The sequence below is a fragment of the Lycium ferocissimum genome, chromosome 4 (assembly GCF_029784015.1).
Source record: "Lycium ferocissimum isolate CSIRO_LF1 chromosome 4, AGI_CSIRO_Lferr_CH_V1, whole genome shotgun sequence".
In the NCBI taxonomy this organism is placed as follows: domain Eukaryota; kingdom Viridiplantae; phylum Streptophyta; class Magnoliopsida; order Solanales; family Solanaceae; genus Lycium; species Lycium ferocissimum.
This window is the reverse complement of record NC_081345.1, coordinates 26031570-26044161: the sequence shown is the minus strand read 5'-3', so window position 1 is coordinate 26044161 and position 12592 is coordinate 26031570. Positions and strand designations below refer to the sequence as shown.

Sequence of the window (12592 nt, the reverse complement as noted above, 5' to 3'; positions counted from 1 at the left end):
TATTTAAACGCTTGATTTTTAGCTCAAGTGAATAGCTTTGGTTACGTTAGAAAGGTAAGTATGAGTTGTTAAGCGACAAATGCACACGTTAAAGCTTACACTGAAATTTCCATTTTTTCCCCAAAAGAATGCTAGGGACCTAGGGGAAAAGAAGAAGAAGAAAAAAAAGTGAAAAGAAAGCAAAGCCCCAAAACCTTTTTTTTTCCAACCCCAAAACTTATTTACTTTCCTTATTCATCTTTTCCTCGCTTTTCTCATCTTACCCCCCACGTCCACAAAAGGAACAAACTCCTCCCCACTCCACCCCACACCTTATACCCCCCTCCCCCACATTTCATTAGCCTCTCAAAAGTGTCATTTTCTAACATATACTTCACACGAAAGAAACAACCATTCACTTCATCATTTCTCCTCCACTCTCTCTCTCTCTTGCTCATATCTCAAATCCTTACAACTACTACTACTACATTTCTTTTGATCAACACAACAAACCCCATCTCAAGAAAAATCCCAAATTTCCTCTTCTCTCTCCCTCTTTTTAACCTGAAACTCTTCTTAGCTTCATTCATTTTATCAATCTTTCACAAACAAGACCCTTTCTTGATAGTCACTTTTAATTTCCTTAACCTACCTACAAACACAAGAAACAACAACAACAACATAAAGAGCTAGGGCACAGGATATATGGAGCTATTCCCAGCACAACCAGACTTATCTTTGCAAATCAGTCCTCCAAACAGCAAAGCATCATCAACTTGGAAGACGAGTACAAATAATAATACTAGTACTGAAGATAAGATGGATTTACTCTTCTGGAGAAGAGCTTTGGAATCAAGAAACTCAAAACCTGATAACAATAATACTGCTAATACTTCTTCTCTTTTTGAGCTTTCTTTATCCAATCCTAAACCTTCTCCTCAGCTTAACTCTAGCCATTTCCATTCCCTCCAAAACACTAATAACAACTTCATCCACCCTTTACAGCAAAATCACTTTATAAACCATCATCATCAGCAGAAAAATCAAGAACTAATTAACTCAGAACTTAGTTTTTTAAGACCTATAAGAGGAATTCCAGTGTACCATCAAAATCCTCCTCCTACTCTTCCTGCTTCTCATAATTACCCAATATTTGCTCACCAAACTTTTAACAATACTACTAATACTACTACTACTGCTACTACAGCTACATTACCTATACGTTCTTCATCAACGAACCCTTTTCAGTCCCAGCATCATCATCAAGCTGGGCTAATGCGATCGAGATTTTTGTCGAGGTTTCCAGCTAAACGTACCATGAGAGCTCCACGGATGAGGTGGACTAGTAGTCTTCATGCTAGATTTATTCATGCTGTTGAGCTCTTGGGTGGCCACGAAAGTAGGTTTCTCTTCTTCTATATATGCCTTCATTAATTTTTTATCTTAGATAAAAGGGCCGAATCTCAGTGAATCTTAGCAGCAAGTCCACTTTGCCACTTACAGTAACCCGTTATCTATTTAAGTGCCTTAATTAATTGATTGCTAAAAAGAGAACCGGTCGGTTTTGGAGCTGCTTGTTCAATGGGTTCAACTAAACTTATGGCTTGTAGTTCGATCCATAAATACATTTAAAAAAAAAAGAATTATGCTCGTGTTCGTATATGTATGAGGATTTATCTTTGATAATATGTACTCAATTAATATTAATTTCACTTTTTTTGGGATTTTATAGGAGCAACACCCAAGTCAGTTCTTGAGCTAATGGATGTGAAAGACCTCACTTTGGCACATGTTAAATCCCATTTACAGGTAAATTTGGTACATTGACCGCTTAATTTTCTTTTTTCTCGTAACATACATAAGAGGGGTTTCCTCGTTTAGAATTTTAATTGTACTAGTATGCGTTAACTGTGGGTGAAAAGCTTTTGAAGTTTTCGCAAAAGTCTATACTTTGATTAGAGTTCTTGCAAGAAGCCAACATTAATAGAAGAAAATGTCTAAATCTACAGACATTTCAAATTCCAACGCCCTCTTTTTAAAAAAAAAAAAAAAATCTATTTTTTTTTCTTTCTACTAGCTAGCTAGATTTGATGGTTCTGCAAGGTTAAAGGCTATATAATGCAGCTTTTTTTGCTTTGGAGAATGAACCATCCATCCATGTGTACGTATAATAGCAGTAGGAGTTCTAGCTAAAAGAACAGTATCGTAAGTACTGTAATAGAGAAAGAAAAAGCCTCGGTTCAATAACTGAGGAGAGAGTACTCTTATTTATAATGATTCATCAATAATACAGTATCACTAGACAGACAAAACACCAAAGAATTAAGAATGTGGTGTGGGGGGGGGGGGGGGGTGGGCGGGGGTTGCATCTTGGCCAGACAAGTTTAGACACTCTCATTACTAATCCTGCTAGTAATATTTGAACCACCAATAAATTACTGTTATTTTCCAATCTGTTAATAAGTACAAACGCTATCATGTCTCAATGATATCTCATCTTTAATTTATGGATTTTTTACATACCACACTCTTCAATAACCATATGTTTCATATATATTTTATCTATGCATATGCTTTATGTGTAGAAGTGTGTATGATTAACCACGATAGAGAGTAATGATATAGATGGAATTTCTCTATCTTTTTAATCAAATGTGACTTAATACATTGCCCCATAAGGTTGTCCCGGTATCCTTTTTACATATCCCTTAACCATGGGAATCAATTTACGCACCCCAAGCATTTTAACAGTATGTTTTTTACACATCACTTTGTAAAATTTTGATAGAAAGTATATGTTCCTCTTTAGCGAGCACTTTTAGTGAATTTGAATTAGTCGGTCTACTGAACTTCAACTGTGGAAGGATATAAAAAAGAAAAAAATTGCTTGCAAGTTTGTGGATTTACATGTGCTTACGTGTCAAAATGTGGTGCATGGACATGCATATTAACATACATGTATGCTGTGTAGATGGGGTACAAGTAAAAAGGTAGTCATCATTTATTTGTAGGTACTTTACTAAGAATTGTGTTTATCAAGCTACAGTGTCTACAGTACTAGGAAAGCCCTATTCCATTCATGTCTCATTACATTTCGTCTTTTACCATGTACACAGTAGTATATACCATGTATTTTTGTTCTGCCGAGCTTGAGTATATACATATTATATCAATTTTGGCCGAACTTACATCTAGTCTCTAGTCTAAATTTGTTATTGTATATAACTTAAACTCTAATAATCAGCAATTACTATATTTTAATGCTACATTGTGTCGATTTGTTATATCTTTGCAGATGTATCGGACAGTTAAGACTACCGATAGAGCTGCAGTTCCAGCTTCTTCAGGTTTATATCTATCACCTTATTATAATATGATTAATTTGTTATTTGGTATTTTATAGAAAATAACCTAAGTAATTTTTTTTTTCATTTTTTTTCCTCTGACCATGTTAATTAGGCCAGTCGGAGGTATTCGATAATGGGTCTTCTGGGGATACTTCAGAGGATTTAATGCCTGACATGGAGAATTCAAGAAAGTCTGATTTATCAGACCAACAAGGCAGAAATAGTATGCATCTCCAAGACAAAGATTATCATGGTCTTTGGAGCAACTCTTCAAGGTGACTCTCCAATTATATGCTACTCATAAAGATATACCCTTCATCAGAAAATTGTGTTAGATATATTAAAAATTATATTGTGTATATAAATTAAACATAACTTCTTAATTATATACATATACCTTGAATATTCTTAGCCAAGTTTGCTTATAAACACTTAAACAGTGCAAGTATAGTGTAACTTGACATGTTATAGAAAAATCTATGATTTTGATCCTAATGATGATAGGAAAAAACATAAGAAAGAAAAGAATGAAGATTAAATAATTGAGAACCCCTCGTATCACGTGAGAACTCTTTGTACTCCTTCAAAGGTAACAAATCAGACAAGAGTTGTGTCCACTAGCTATGCCATAAGATTTGTATATTATCACTGAAGTAAAAAAGAAAAAAAAAAAGAGTGACCAGGAGAATCTAAGATGGAAGTTATAGACTATACAATTGAAATTTTCAAAGGAATTTAAAAATTTATTAGCAGAATATCATAGCCAGGAATGACAAGTGATTCTCCTTCAAAGTCTAAGCCAGAGCATCTCAAAAAGTAAAGGAGAATGTGTATAAAAGATCTGAAGAAGAGAAGAGGAAGGAATTACATAATTTTGATATGTTCCATCTGTCGGCAACAATGGATGAAAATACGTGTGGTTAAAGAAGAACATGGGAAAAATTCAAAGATTTTGAAAATTTTAGAATAGCATTGTATACCACAAATGACAAAATCAGTCTAGGAATGGGCATATCTCGTTCTTTTGGATTTTGTGGGCTCACATAAGGCTATTTGAAACAGGACCTACTCTTAAAATTAGTGCCAAATTTAAATTTTAGCTAGTAATATAATGGCCCCCAGATGTAGAAATTAAACTTAAATTGGTGCCAAAAGCAAAGGTCTATGGAAGTCTCAAAGCGAACATTGTCCGAGGGGAGTCAATCGACAATGCTTCATTGAAAAATCATAAAATTATTTTTTATGTATATATAATATATGTTAACTTTTTCTATTTCTTCATGTGTTTACTTTTTTATATTTTGAATTCTCTTACCAAAAATCATGATTCCCACTAATCTACGGCTATTTTGGAACTTCCTTGAAGGTTGGTTTTGATTCTAGTAGTTAATGTGCCTTGCACATGTGTGGAGTGTTGTGGCAACTTTTATTTCTTTAGCGAAAAGGGGCATATCATAATTAAGTGAAGAAAGATAGAAAAGAAAAAGATAGGAAGCTTTAAATAAGACTGTAAAAAGATGGCTTTCATTTTCCTCAGCCTACCTTTTCTTCTTCTGCATGCATGGCCTCCACTGATGGAAATTAAATATTCTCTTTATTTGCTATGCTTTTTGTAGTAGGGAAAGTTGGCAGCTGCATGGCAAACTTGGAGATTACTCTGGGATCATGCCATCTCTTGAGGTACTATATTGTATTCATCATGTCTTAAAATTATATGCTTACATGCATAGCAAGAGTTTAACTTCTAGTACGTATTAACGACATAAAGAAGAAGGCTTTACACTATCATATAACCTATAAAAGATTACTACGAGCAGGGACGAATTTAGGTAGGAAAAATGAGTCACGTGAATACATGGTCGCTCGACTAAACTCGGTATATCATGTATATAATTCTTAAAATATATCTAATTTTAACTGAAGGAATACATGGTCAAACAAGATTGAGTGGAGCACTGGTTAAGTGTTGGGTTTAATCCCTTAAGGTCCTGGGATTATAAACCCAATTAAATGCACTTTTGCGTCTTTTAAAAATAAAATAAAAATCTTAGAAGCAATGGTGATAATTTCCCCCTGGCCAATTTGTTATTGTGTATATGTCGCTGTTCTTCTTCCATATACTGATTCACTCTTTTGATTTATTTACCCAAAAACAGAAAACAGAGAAAAAGCAGCATAAAGACATGGAAGCAAATGCAAATTGCTTAAACTATGACAGACTATCAGGAGAAGTGAGCTCATCAAGCATAACAGAGACAAGTCCAAAGAAGCCTAATCTTGAGTTCACTTTGGGAAGGCCATCAGATTAACCAAAAAAAAAAAAAAAAAAAAAAAAAAAAAGCAAAAGAAAATATGTATGCAGCAAATAAGTTGGCATTCTGCTACTCATTTTGAAATCATTGTAATTTCTGAAAAGGGAGCTGGTTTAAAGAAAAAGTAACAAGGAAGAGAATCAGGTACCCACAAAAACAGAGAAAAGCAAAGGAAAAGAAAAAGAGAGCTAAAGAAAGACAAGGAGGCAAAAAAGACAGGAAGAAGGCAAAAGGAGAAGGGGAAAATCTGTGACTCCTCTGCATCAAACAATATGTTATTTTATTCCCTTCTAGAGATAGTGGGAAAGAGGAATATGAAATCTAATTGATTTTGTGTATTATTAGAGTAGTCATTGGAGGGAGAAAGAGAGAAAGAGGCCTTTTATCCCTCTCTTTTTGTAACTATAGTATCTAGGAAGTGATCTTTTATCCTTGGTAATTGTATGACTTACTTTATGTTAAAGAAAAGAAATGGAGTAGTGTATTTTTACTGGGAAGACTCCTCAATTATTTTTCCAATTTTTTTACTAATACATATGATGATTGCACCAAATTATATTAATTTTCCCATGGATAGATGTAAGATTTGACCTTTATAAATTTTGAATTCTAGGACAACAACCTCATGTACTGGTAATAACTAGGTTCTTATTTTAAGTTTTTTTACATATTCAAAAATTTCTTTGTATATATATAATTTGCTATTGTCGGTGATAAACTGATAACATTTTATTTTAGTTAATTATGGTTATGTGCTAATAGTTTGTGGTAAGAGTCATACTAATTTACCATAGTTTAGTAAAAGGTGAGAATGTACATTAATTAATTATGCTTTAATAATAAGAGTTTATGTGAAGTCATATATCTACGGTAAAAATTTTACTGGGCAGTTTATTTTGACACTGTCATATAATTTGTACTTATCTTTTAATCTTTTTCGCAGATATACCTATTTTAGATATGCCGTGCGTGAAGCTATATACGGGTGTTCATGCGTAGTATTTCTACCTGAAGTGCAAGCAAAAATACTTGAAGATCTTTCATTTTTACTTAAACTTCAGCCATATATGATTGAAGTTTAATCACTTTGGCCTTACTTCAGTCATTTTGCTTGAACTTCAGCCATTTGTGTATGAATTTCGGACATACATGGTTGAAGTGAGATAAAAATAATTGAACTTTAGCCACATATGGTTGAAGTTAGAGCAAAAAACGGTTGAAGTAAGGCAAAAATGATTGAATTTTAGCTACATATAGCTGAAGTTTGAGCAAAAAATGGTTGAAGTCCAACCATTTTTGCTTGAACTTCCAAAACTAAATGATTGAACTTCAACCATATATGATTGAGGTTCGAACAAAAAGGTTGAAGTGAAGCAAAGATGAACGTCGATCACATGTAAGATAAAAATGATTGTACGTCATCCATATGTGACTGAATTTCAGACAAAAATGGCTGAATTTCAGCCGTATGAAATTTCAGACATTGTCGAATGTTAGATTTTGTCAAGACTAACTTCATACATCGTATATACAAGTTGTCCGAAGCGGATACACGCGTATAAAGTTTAAAAATAGGGCACAAATTAAATGGCGTCGTCAAATCAGTGCACTTTTCCACGTCCATGTATTCGTTGGGTTAATTTAAACAACAGGTGAAGGTAAGGCTTTTCTGGTTTATGTAATGACTTGTACTTATTAAATTAGTGTAAATATTAAGTTTGTGTAAAGTTTTCACTATTTGTTCCAAACTATTGTCACATGCTTTACACTATCACAATAAAGAAAAAAAGTAACAAAAGGAAAGGAAAGATAAGAAGAATTACTGGTAAAGGAGCTAAAAGATGTAGATTTAAGAAATGAAAGATAACAAAAAGAAAAGGACAAGATGAAAAGATGAAAAGAAGAAAAGGATGTTACCATATTCCCTTTTTATGCTCATTATGTGAATACCTTTTCCTTTATCACTATCTTTGCTACTATAGTCTATCAGGTACTTCATTCAAAATTCTTTACTAGTTCCAATATCCTCCCACCTTCTTTAGCTATCAGCGGCCCCCCACCCAAAAGATAAAAGAAAAAAGAAACTGACAGTACCTATGGTAAAGAATAAAATTGTAGTTTGCTTTTGGAGAAAACTTTAAATGTGAAAAATTACTAAGAAAACGGATTGAAATTAAAACTCCTAGCTCTTTAACTGATTTAAATTGATTTTAGAGTTCTAGATCACAGAAGGAGACTAGAGACTTGAAACAAATTAAGGTCCGAACATAACCTCTTCTACTGCATTATGTTGGGCTAAAACAACCCAAAGATACTCTTAATACGGTGTGATATTGTTCGCTTTGAGCAGAGCCCGCACGGTTTTCACCAAAAGGTCTCACACCATTAAGAGTATCCAACACCTTATATAAGTAGCTCCACTTTTCTTTTCAGCTACCAATGTGGGACTTTGTTCAACACCCACCAATTTTCCCATCGAACTAAGTTCCACATGACTCATCACGGATTAGAGGTTCGTGTTTGTGTGCACCCACATCGTCAAAATATTTACGGTAATCGAAGCCCAAAGGCTGTGCGTGCGTCTTCAAAGCTATGGGTAAATGTCTTAAACTAGCCCATAGACGGGCAAAGGCACAAAGCAAGGCCCCGCACCACAATTTGCCATCTGCATACTCGACCCGCCAAACCATTGGCTCTGATACCAGTTGTTGTGCTAAGACAACCCAATGATACTCTTAATACATTGTAATATTGCTCACTTTGTGCCAAGTCTCACGGTTTTTCCTCAAAAGGGCTCACACCATTAAGAGTATTCAACAACTTATAAGTAACTCATTTTTTTTCTTTTCAGCTATACCAAGGTGATACTTTGTTCGCATACCCAACACATTATTCTTCCACAAAAGTGAGTGTGAAACTAGTTTCTCCCAAACCATACTAAGTTTCCTAGTACAAGAAAGAATGATATCTTTTTTTTTTATATTTAAAAACATTTTTATTTTTGCTTTTTTAAGTTTATGTTTAATGGCATACTTTTATAGCTACAAAACTTTATAGCATATTTGAAATCACAGACTTAAAAAGTTTTTCCTTTCTTTTTAAATTTCATGATTATTGAAACTAGCCATATAAATTGAAAAGAAGAGTAATTTGCACAGTCAAACCAAGAGTCCATGAAAACTGATAAAGAGATGGACCTTGACCAACTCAACTTTAAATGCTAGCTCATGAGGAGAGTATTGTTCAAGACTATCATATAAGGAGATCAATTTCCCTTTCCACAGCCGATGTGGGACTTACACCTCCGCACGCCCAAGAGTAGACATTTGGAGCATGAACAATATAATATGCAGGCCAACTTCGAATAAACAATGAATTGGAAGGACATGCCATAATAGAGAAATGAACCTTAAGCCTAACTTAACGCTAAAAGTTAATTCGTGAGAGGAGAATTGTGCAAGACCATATAAGGAGAACAATCTCTTTTGCCACTAGCCATGGGAGTCAACAAAAAGCTGCATTTGTATTAATCTCCGATAGTAATAGGTTCTCTTGTTCGACTACCTTTTAGGTCACTTGAATTATTTAGGCAAAAATATAAGCTTGTTGAAAAACATTGTACCGCTTGCTGTAAAAAATTTGGCATTTTAATTAATAGATAGATAAGCAATGAAGTTTCCTTAAATTTTTTAATCTCGTATATAAATTTCTGACTCAGACAGAAGAAGACGGAAGAAAGTTAGGGGTTTTACATAGAGTTCTTTTTTATACCGATATGTTAAGGGTCACCCTTGGCCTTGCGAGTCAATAGAAGTGTAAATAGTAGAAAATTACAAAGAATAATTCAAATTAACCAAAACAAACAACAACCACGATAATTATGATGATTAAATAGTTACCCTACACATGCTATTTAATGAGCTTATAGACCATATTTACAAGCACTTAGGCACATTAGGAATATGGTCAATAACAAGAATAGTGCAAAGTTTTATTTCCGCTCACTTAGGTGATCAGACGAAAACCTATGTCAATCTAAATGCGTACTTGATACCATATTCTTGAGTCTTGACCAAAGAAGGAGGCTACTTAGAGACATATTCTAAACCTACTCAAGAAAACATATTAGTCTTTTGAGTAGTATGCTCTTTATTAAAGTCTAATAACTCAACAGCATACTTATAATTTACTCATTATTAATTATTAATACATCCCCTGAATTAAACTTCTAAAGCCAATGACCCAATGTTGATGCATGAACAGTTTGAATTTTTTTTCCATTGTATGACCGCCCACCAAAACAATAACCAGTGAATATATGCAATATTTTCTGTATTCTAATTGTATTATACAAAAGTTATAAATATTTTAAATATAATTAATATATATGTTTTATATATTTGTTAGCGGTTGTAATTATTTTTGACCTAGTGAACTTTACTACTATATAGAAAGGTGGGTTTGGGCACTTTTTCGTCGTCCGTTTGTGGGCCCAAAAAAAATTGTGGGCCCACATATTTTAAACAACCACTAATATTTTAAAAAAATAAAAATATGGGCCCACATATTTTAAACAACTGCTAATATTTAAAAACAACTACTAATATTTTAAAAAAAAAATTGTGGCCCACATATTTTAAACAACTACTAATATTTTAAAAAAATTATGGGTCCCATATTAAACACCAACCAAAAGAATTAAAAAAAAAAGAAGAAAAACAAGTGGAACCCACCACATCCAAACTCACAAGAAAAAAAAGTGGATCCAATATTAACAAAATCAAGCAATATCAAAAAAAAAAAAAGTGAATCCCATATTAAAAAAAAAAAAATATGGGCCCACATATTTTAAACAACTGCTAATATTTAAAAACAACTACTAATATTTTTTAAAAAAAATTGTGGCCAAACAACTACTAATATTTAAAAAAAATTGTGGGTCCCATATTAAACACCAACCAGTAATTAAAAAAAAAAAAAGAGAAGAAAAACAAGTGGAACCCACCACATCCAAACTCACAAGAAAAAAAAAGTGGATCCCATATTAACAAAATCAAGCAATATCAAAAAAAAAAAAAGTGAATCCCATATTAAAAAAACAAACAAAAAAAAAATCAAACAATTAAATCAATAATGATGGATTCATTGCCACATCAGTCAACCCATTAGAGGGAGCTAACGAAATTATTGTACAGCAACATACTTAAAATACAAAAATGCTTAGAAAATCAAACAATTAAATCAATAATGATGGATTTATTGTCACATGTGTATCAACCCATTAGTGAGAGCAAATGAAATTATTGTACAACAACATACTTAAAATACTTATATTTGTACTCTATAGAAGAGCCGGTTGGGCTCCTTTACCGTCGTCCGTTCCAATTAAAAAAAAAAAAATTGTGGGCCCCATATACCAAACAACAACTAATATTTAAAAAAAAAATTGTGGGCCCCATATATATTAAACAATAACTAATATTAAAAAAAAATATGGACCCCATATTAAACACCAACCAGTATTAAAAAAAAAAAAAGTGGAACCCACCACCTCCAAACTCACGGGGCAAAAAAGGTGGACCCCATATTAACAAATTAACAAAATCAAGCAATTAACAAAATCAAGCAATATAAAAAAAAAGGGGTGGGCCCCTTAAAAAGTGGACCTCATATTAACAAAATCAAGCAATATAAAAAAAAAAGGGTGGGCCCCATACTAAACACCACCAAGCAATAAAAAAAAAAATTAAAAAAAAAGTGAACCCTATATTAACAAAATCAAGCAATATAAAAAAAAATAAAAAATTTAACCCTATATTAAAAAAACAAATAATGTCAAAAAAGAAAAAGTGCAGACTTTGTATTCGTAGCAAACACTAATATAATAAAGTTTTAGATACGAAGCGCAAACTATAATATTATATTAATCGTGTTTTGAGGATAGTGTATATATATTAAAAAAAGTGGAACCCACCACCTCCAAACTCACAGGGAAAAAAAAGTGGACCCCATATTAACAAAATCAAGCAATATTGAAAAAAAAAAAAAGTGAACCTCATATTAACAAAATCAAGCAATATAAAAAAATAAAAGAGTGGGTCCCATACTAAACACCACCAAGCAATAAAAAGAAAAAAAGTGGACCTCATATTAACAAAATCAAGCAATATAAAAAAAAAAGAGTGGGCCCCATAAAAAGTGGACCTCATATTAAAAAAATGCACCCCATAAAGGATGGGCCCCATACTAAACAACACCAAGCAATATAAAAAATAAAAAGAAGAAAAAAAAGTGGAACCCACCATCTCTAAACTCACGGAAAAAACAGTATCCAAACACAACTACATACACATAGATGCACTATAATCTAAAGTGCGTACGGGCATAGACCGTCTAGTATTTTAAAAGCCATAAATCATTTTGTTGGGCTTCATTAAGTGCCGATTTAAGGGTAAATTTATAAAGATAAAATTGACATAAATAGCAACCTACAAAAATAATTGTCGACAAATGTATTTTTTTTAATTTTTTTATAAATGTAATATATATATATATATATATATATATATATATATATATATATATATATATATATATATATATATATATATATATATATATATATATATATATATATATATATTCGGAAGGGTCACCAATACATTTACGGAGCATAGAAACATGGAATACGGGTGTACCGCTCCCGTACACCCGTATTCCATGTATAATATTCTTGTTTAATTTGCTAACTTTGTAATTGAAAAGGAGTCACTATCCTGGAATTTTCAATTTTACAAGTGGCATTTCAGGACATTGTATAATATTAGAAACTCCAACGGACAATGACTATTTTTCAAAAACATGCAGAAGCGGAGCCATGCATTTCAACTTTATGGGTTCTGAATTTTAAAAAGTACAGGGACTAATAATTGGGCTCCAAATTTAATACTTGTA

The 12592-nt window shown here is 32.6% G+C and overlaps 1 protein-coding gene across 1 annotated transcript; it reads left to right on the top strand.

The window, feature by feature from the left end:
* Window positions 1-376: 376 nt before the first annotated feature.
* LOC132051982 (probable transcription factor KAN2) lies at window positions 377-6135 on the top strand. The gene is made up of 6 exons (XM_059443295.1): window positions 377-1378; window positions 1712-1788; window positions 3275-3326; window positions 3439-3601; window positions 4943-5006; window positions 5483-6135. Exons 1-6 carry the CDS (start codon window positions 685-687, stop codon window positions 5633-5635), a joined length of 1203 nt encoding a protein of 400 aa, XP_059299278.1. The 5' UTR covers window positions 377-684; the 3' UTR covers window positions 5636-6135.
* The last annotated feature ends 6457 nt before the right edge of the window (window positions 6136-12592 follow it).

Excerpts from the sequence above, each read along its gene's own strand:
- LOC132051982 (XM_059443295.1), top strand. The coding sequence starts at position 685 with ATGGAGCTATTCCCAGCACAACCAGACTTATCTTTGCAAATCAGTCCT. Across the intron at positions 1,789-3,274 it reads ATGTTAAATCCCATTTACAG|ATGTATCGGACAGTTAAGAC; the intron begins GTAAATTTGGTA and ends ATATCTTTGCAG. Across the intron at positions 5,007-5,482 it reads GGATCATGCCATCTCTTGAG|AAAACAGAGAAAAAGCAGCA; the intron begins GTACTATATTGT and ends ACCCAAAAACAG.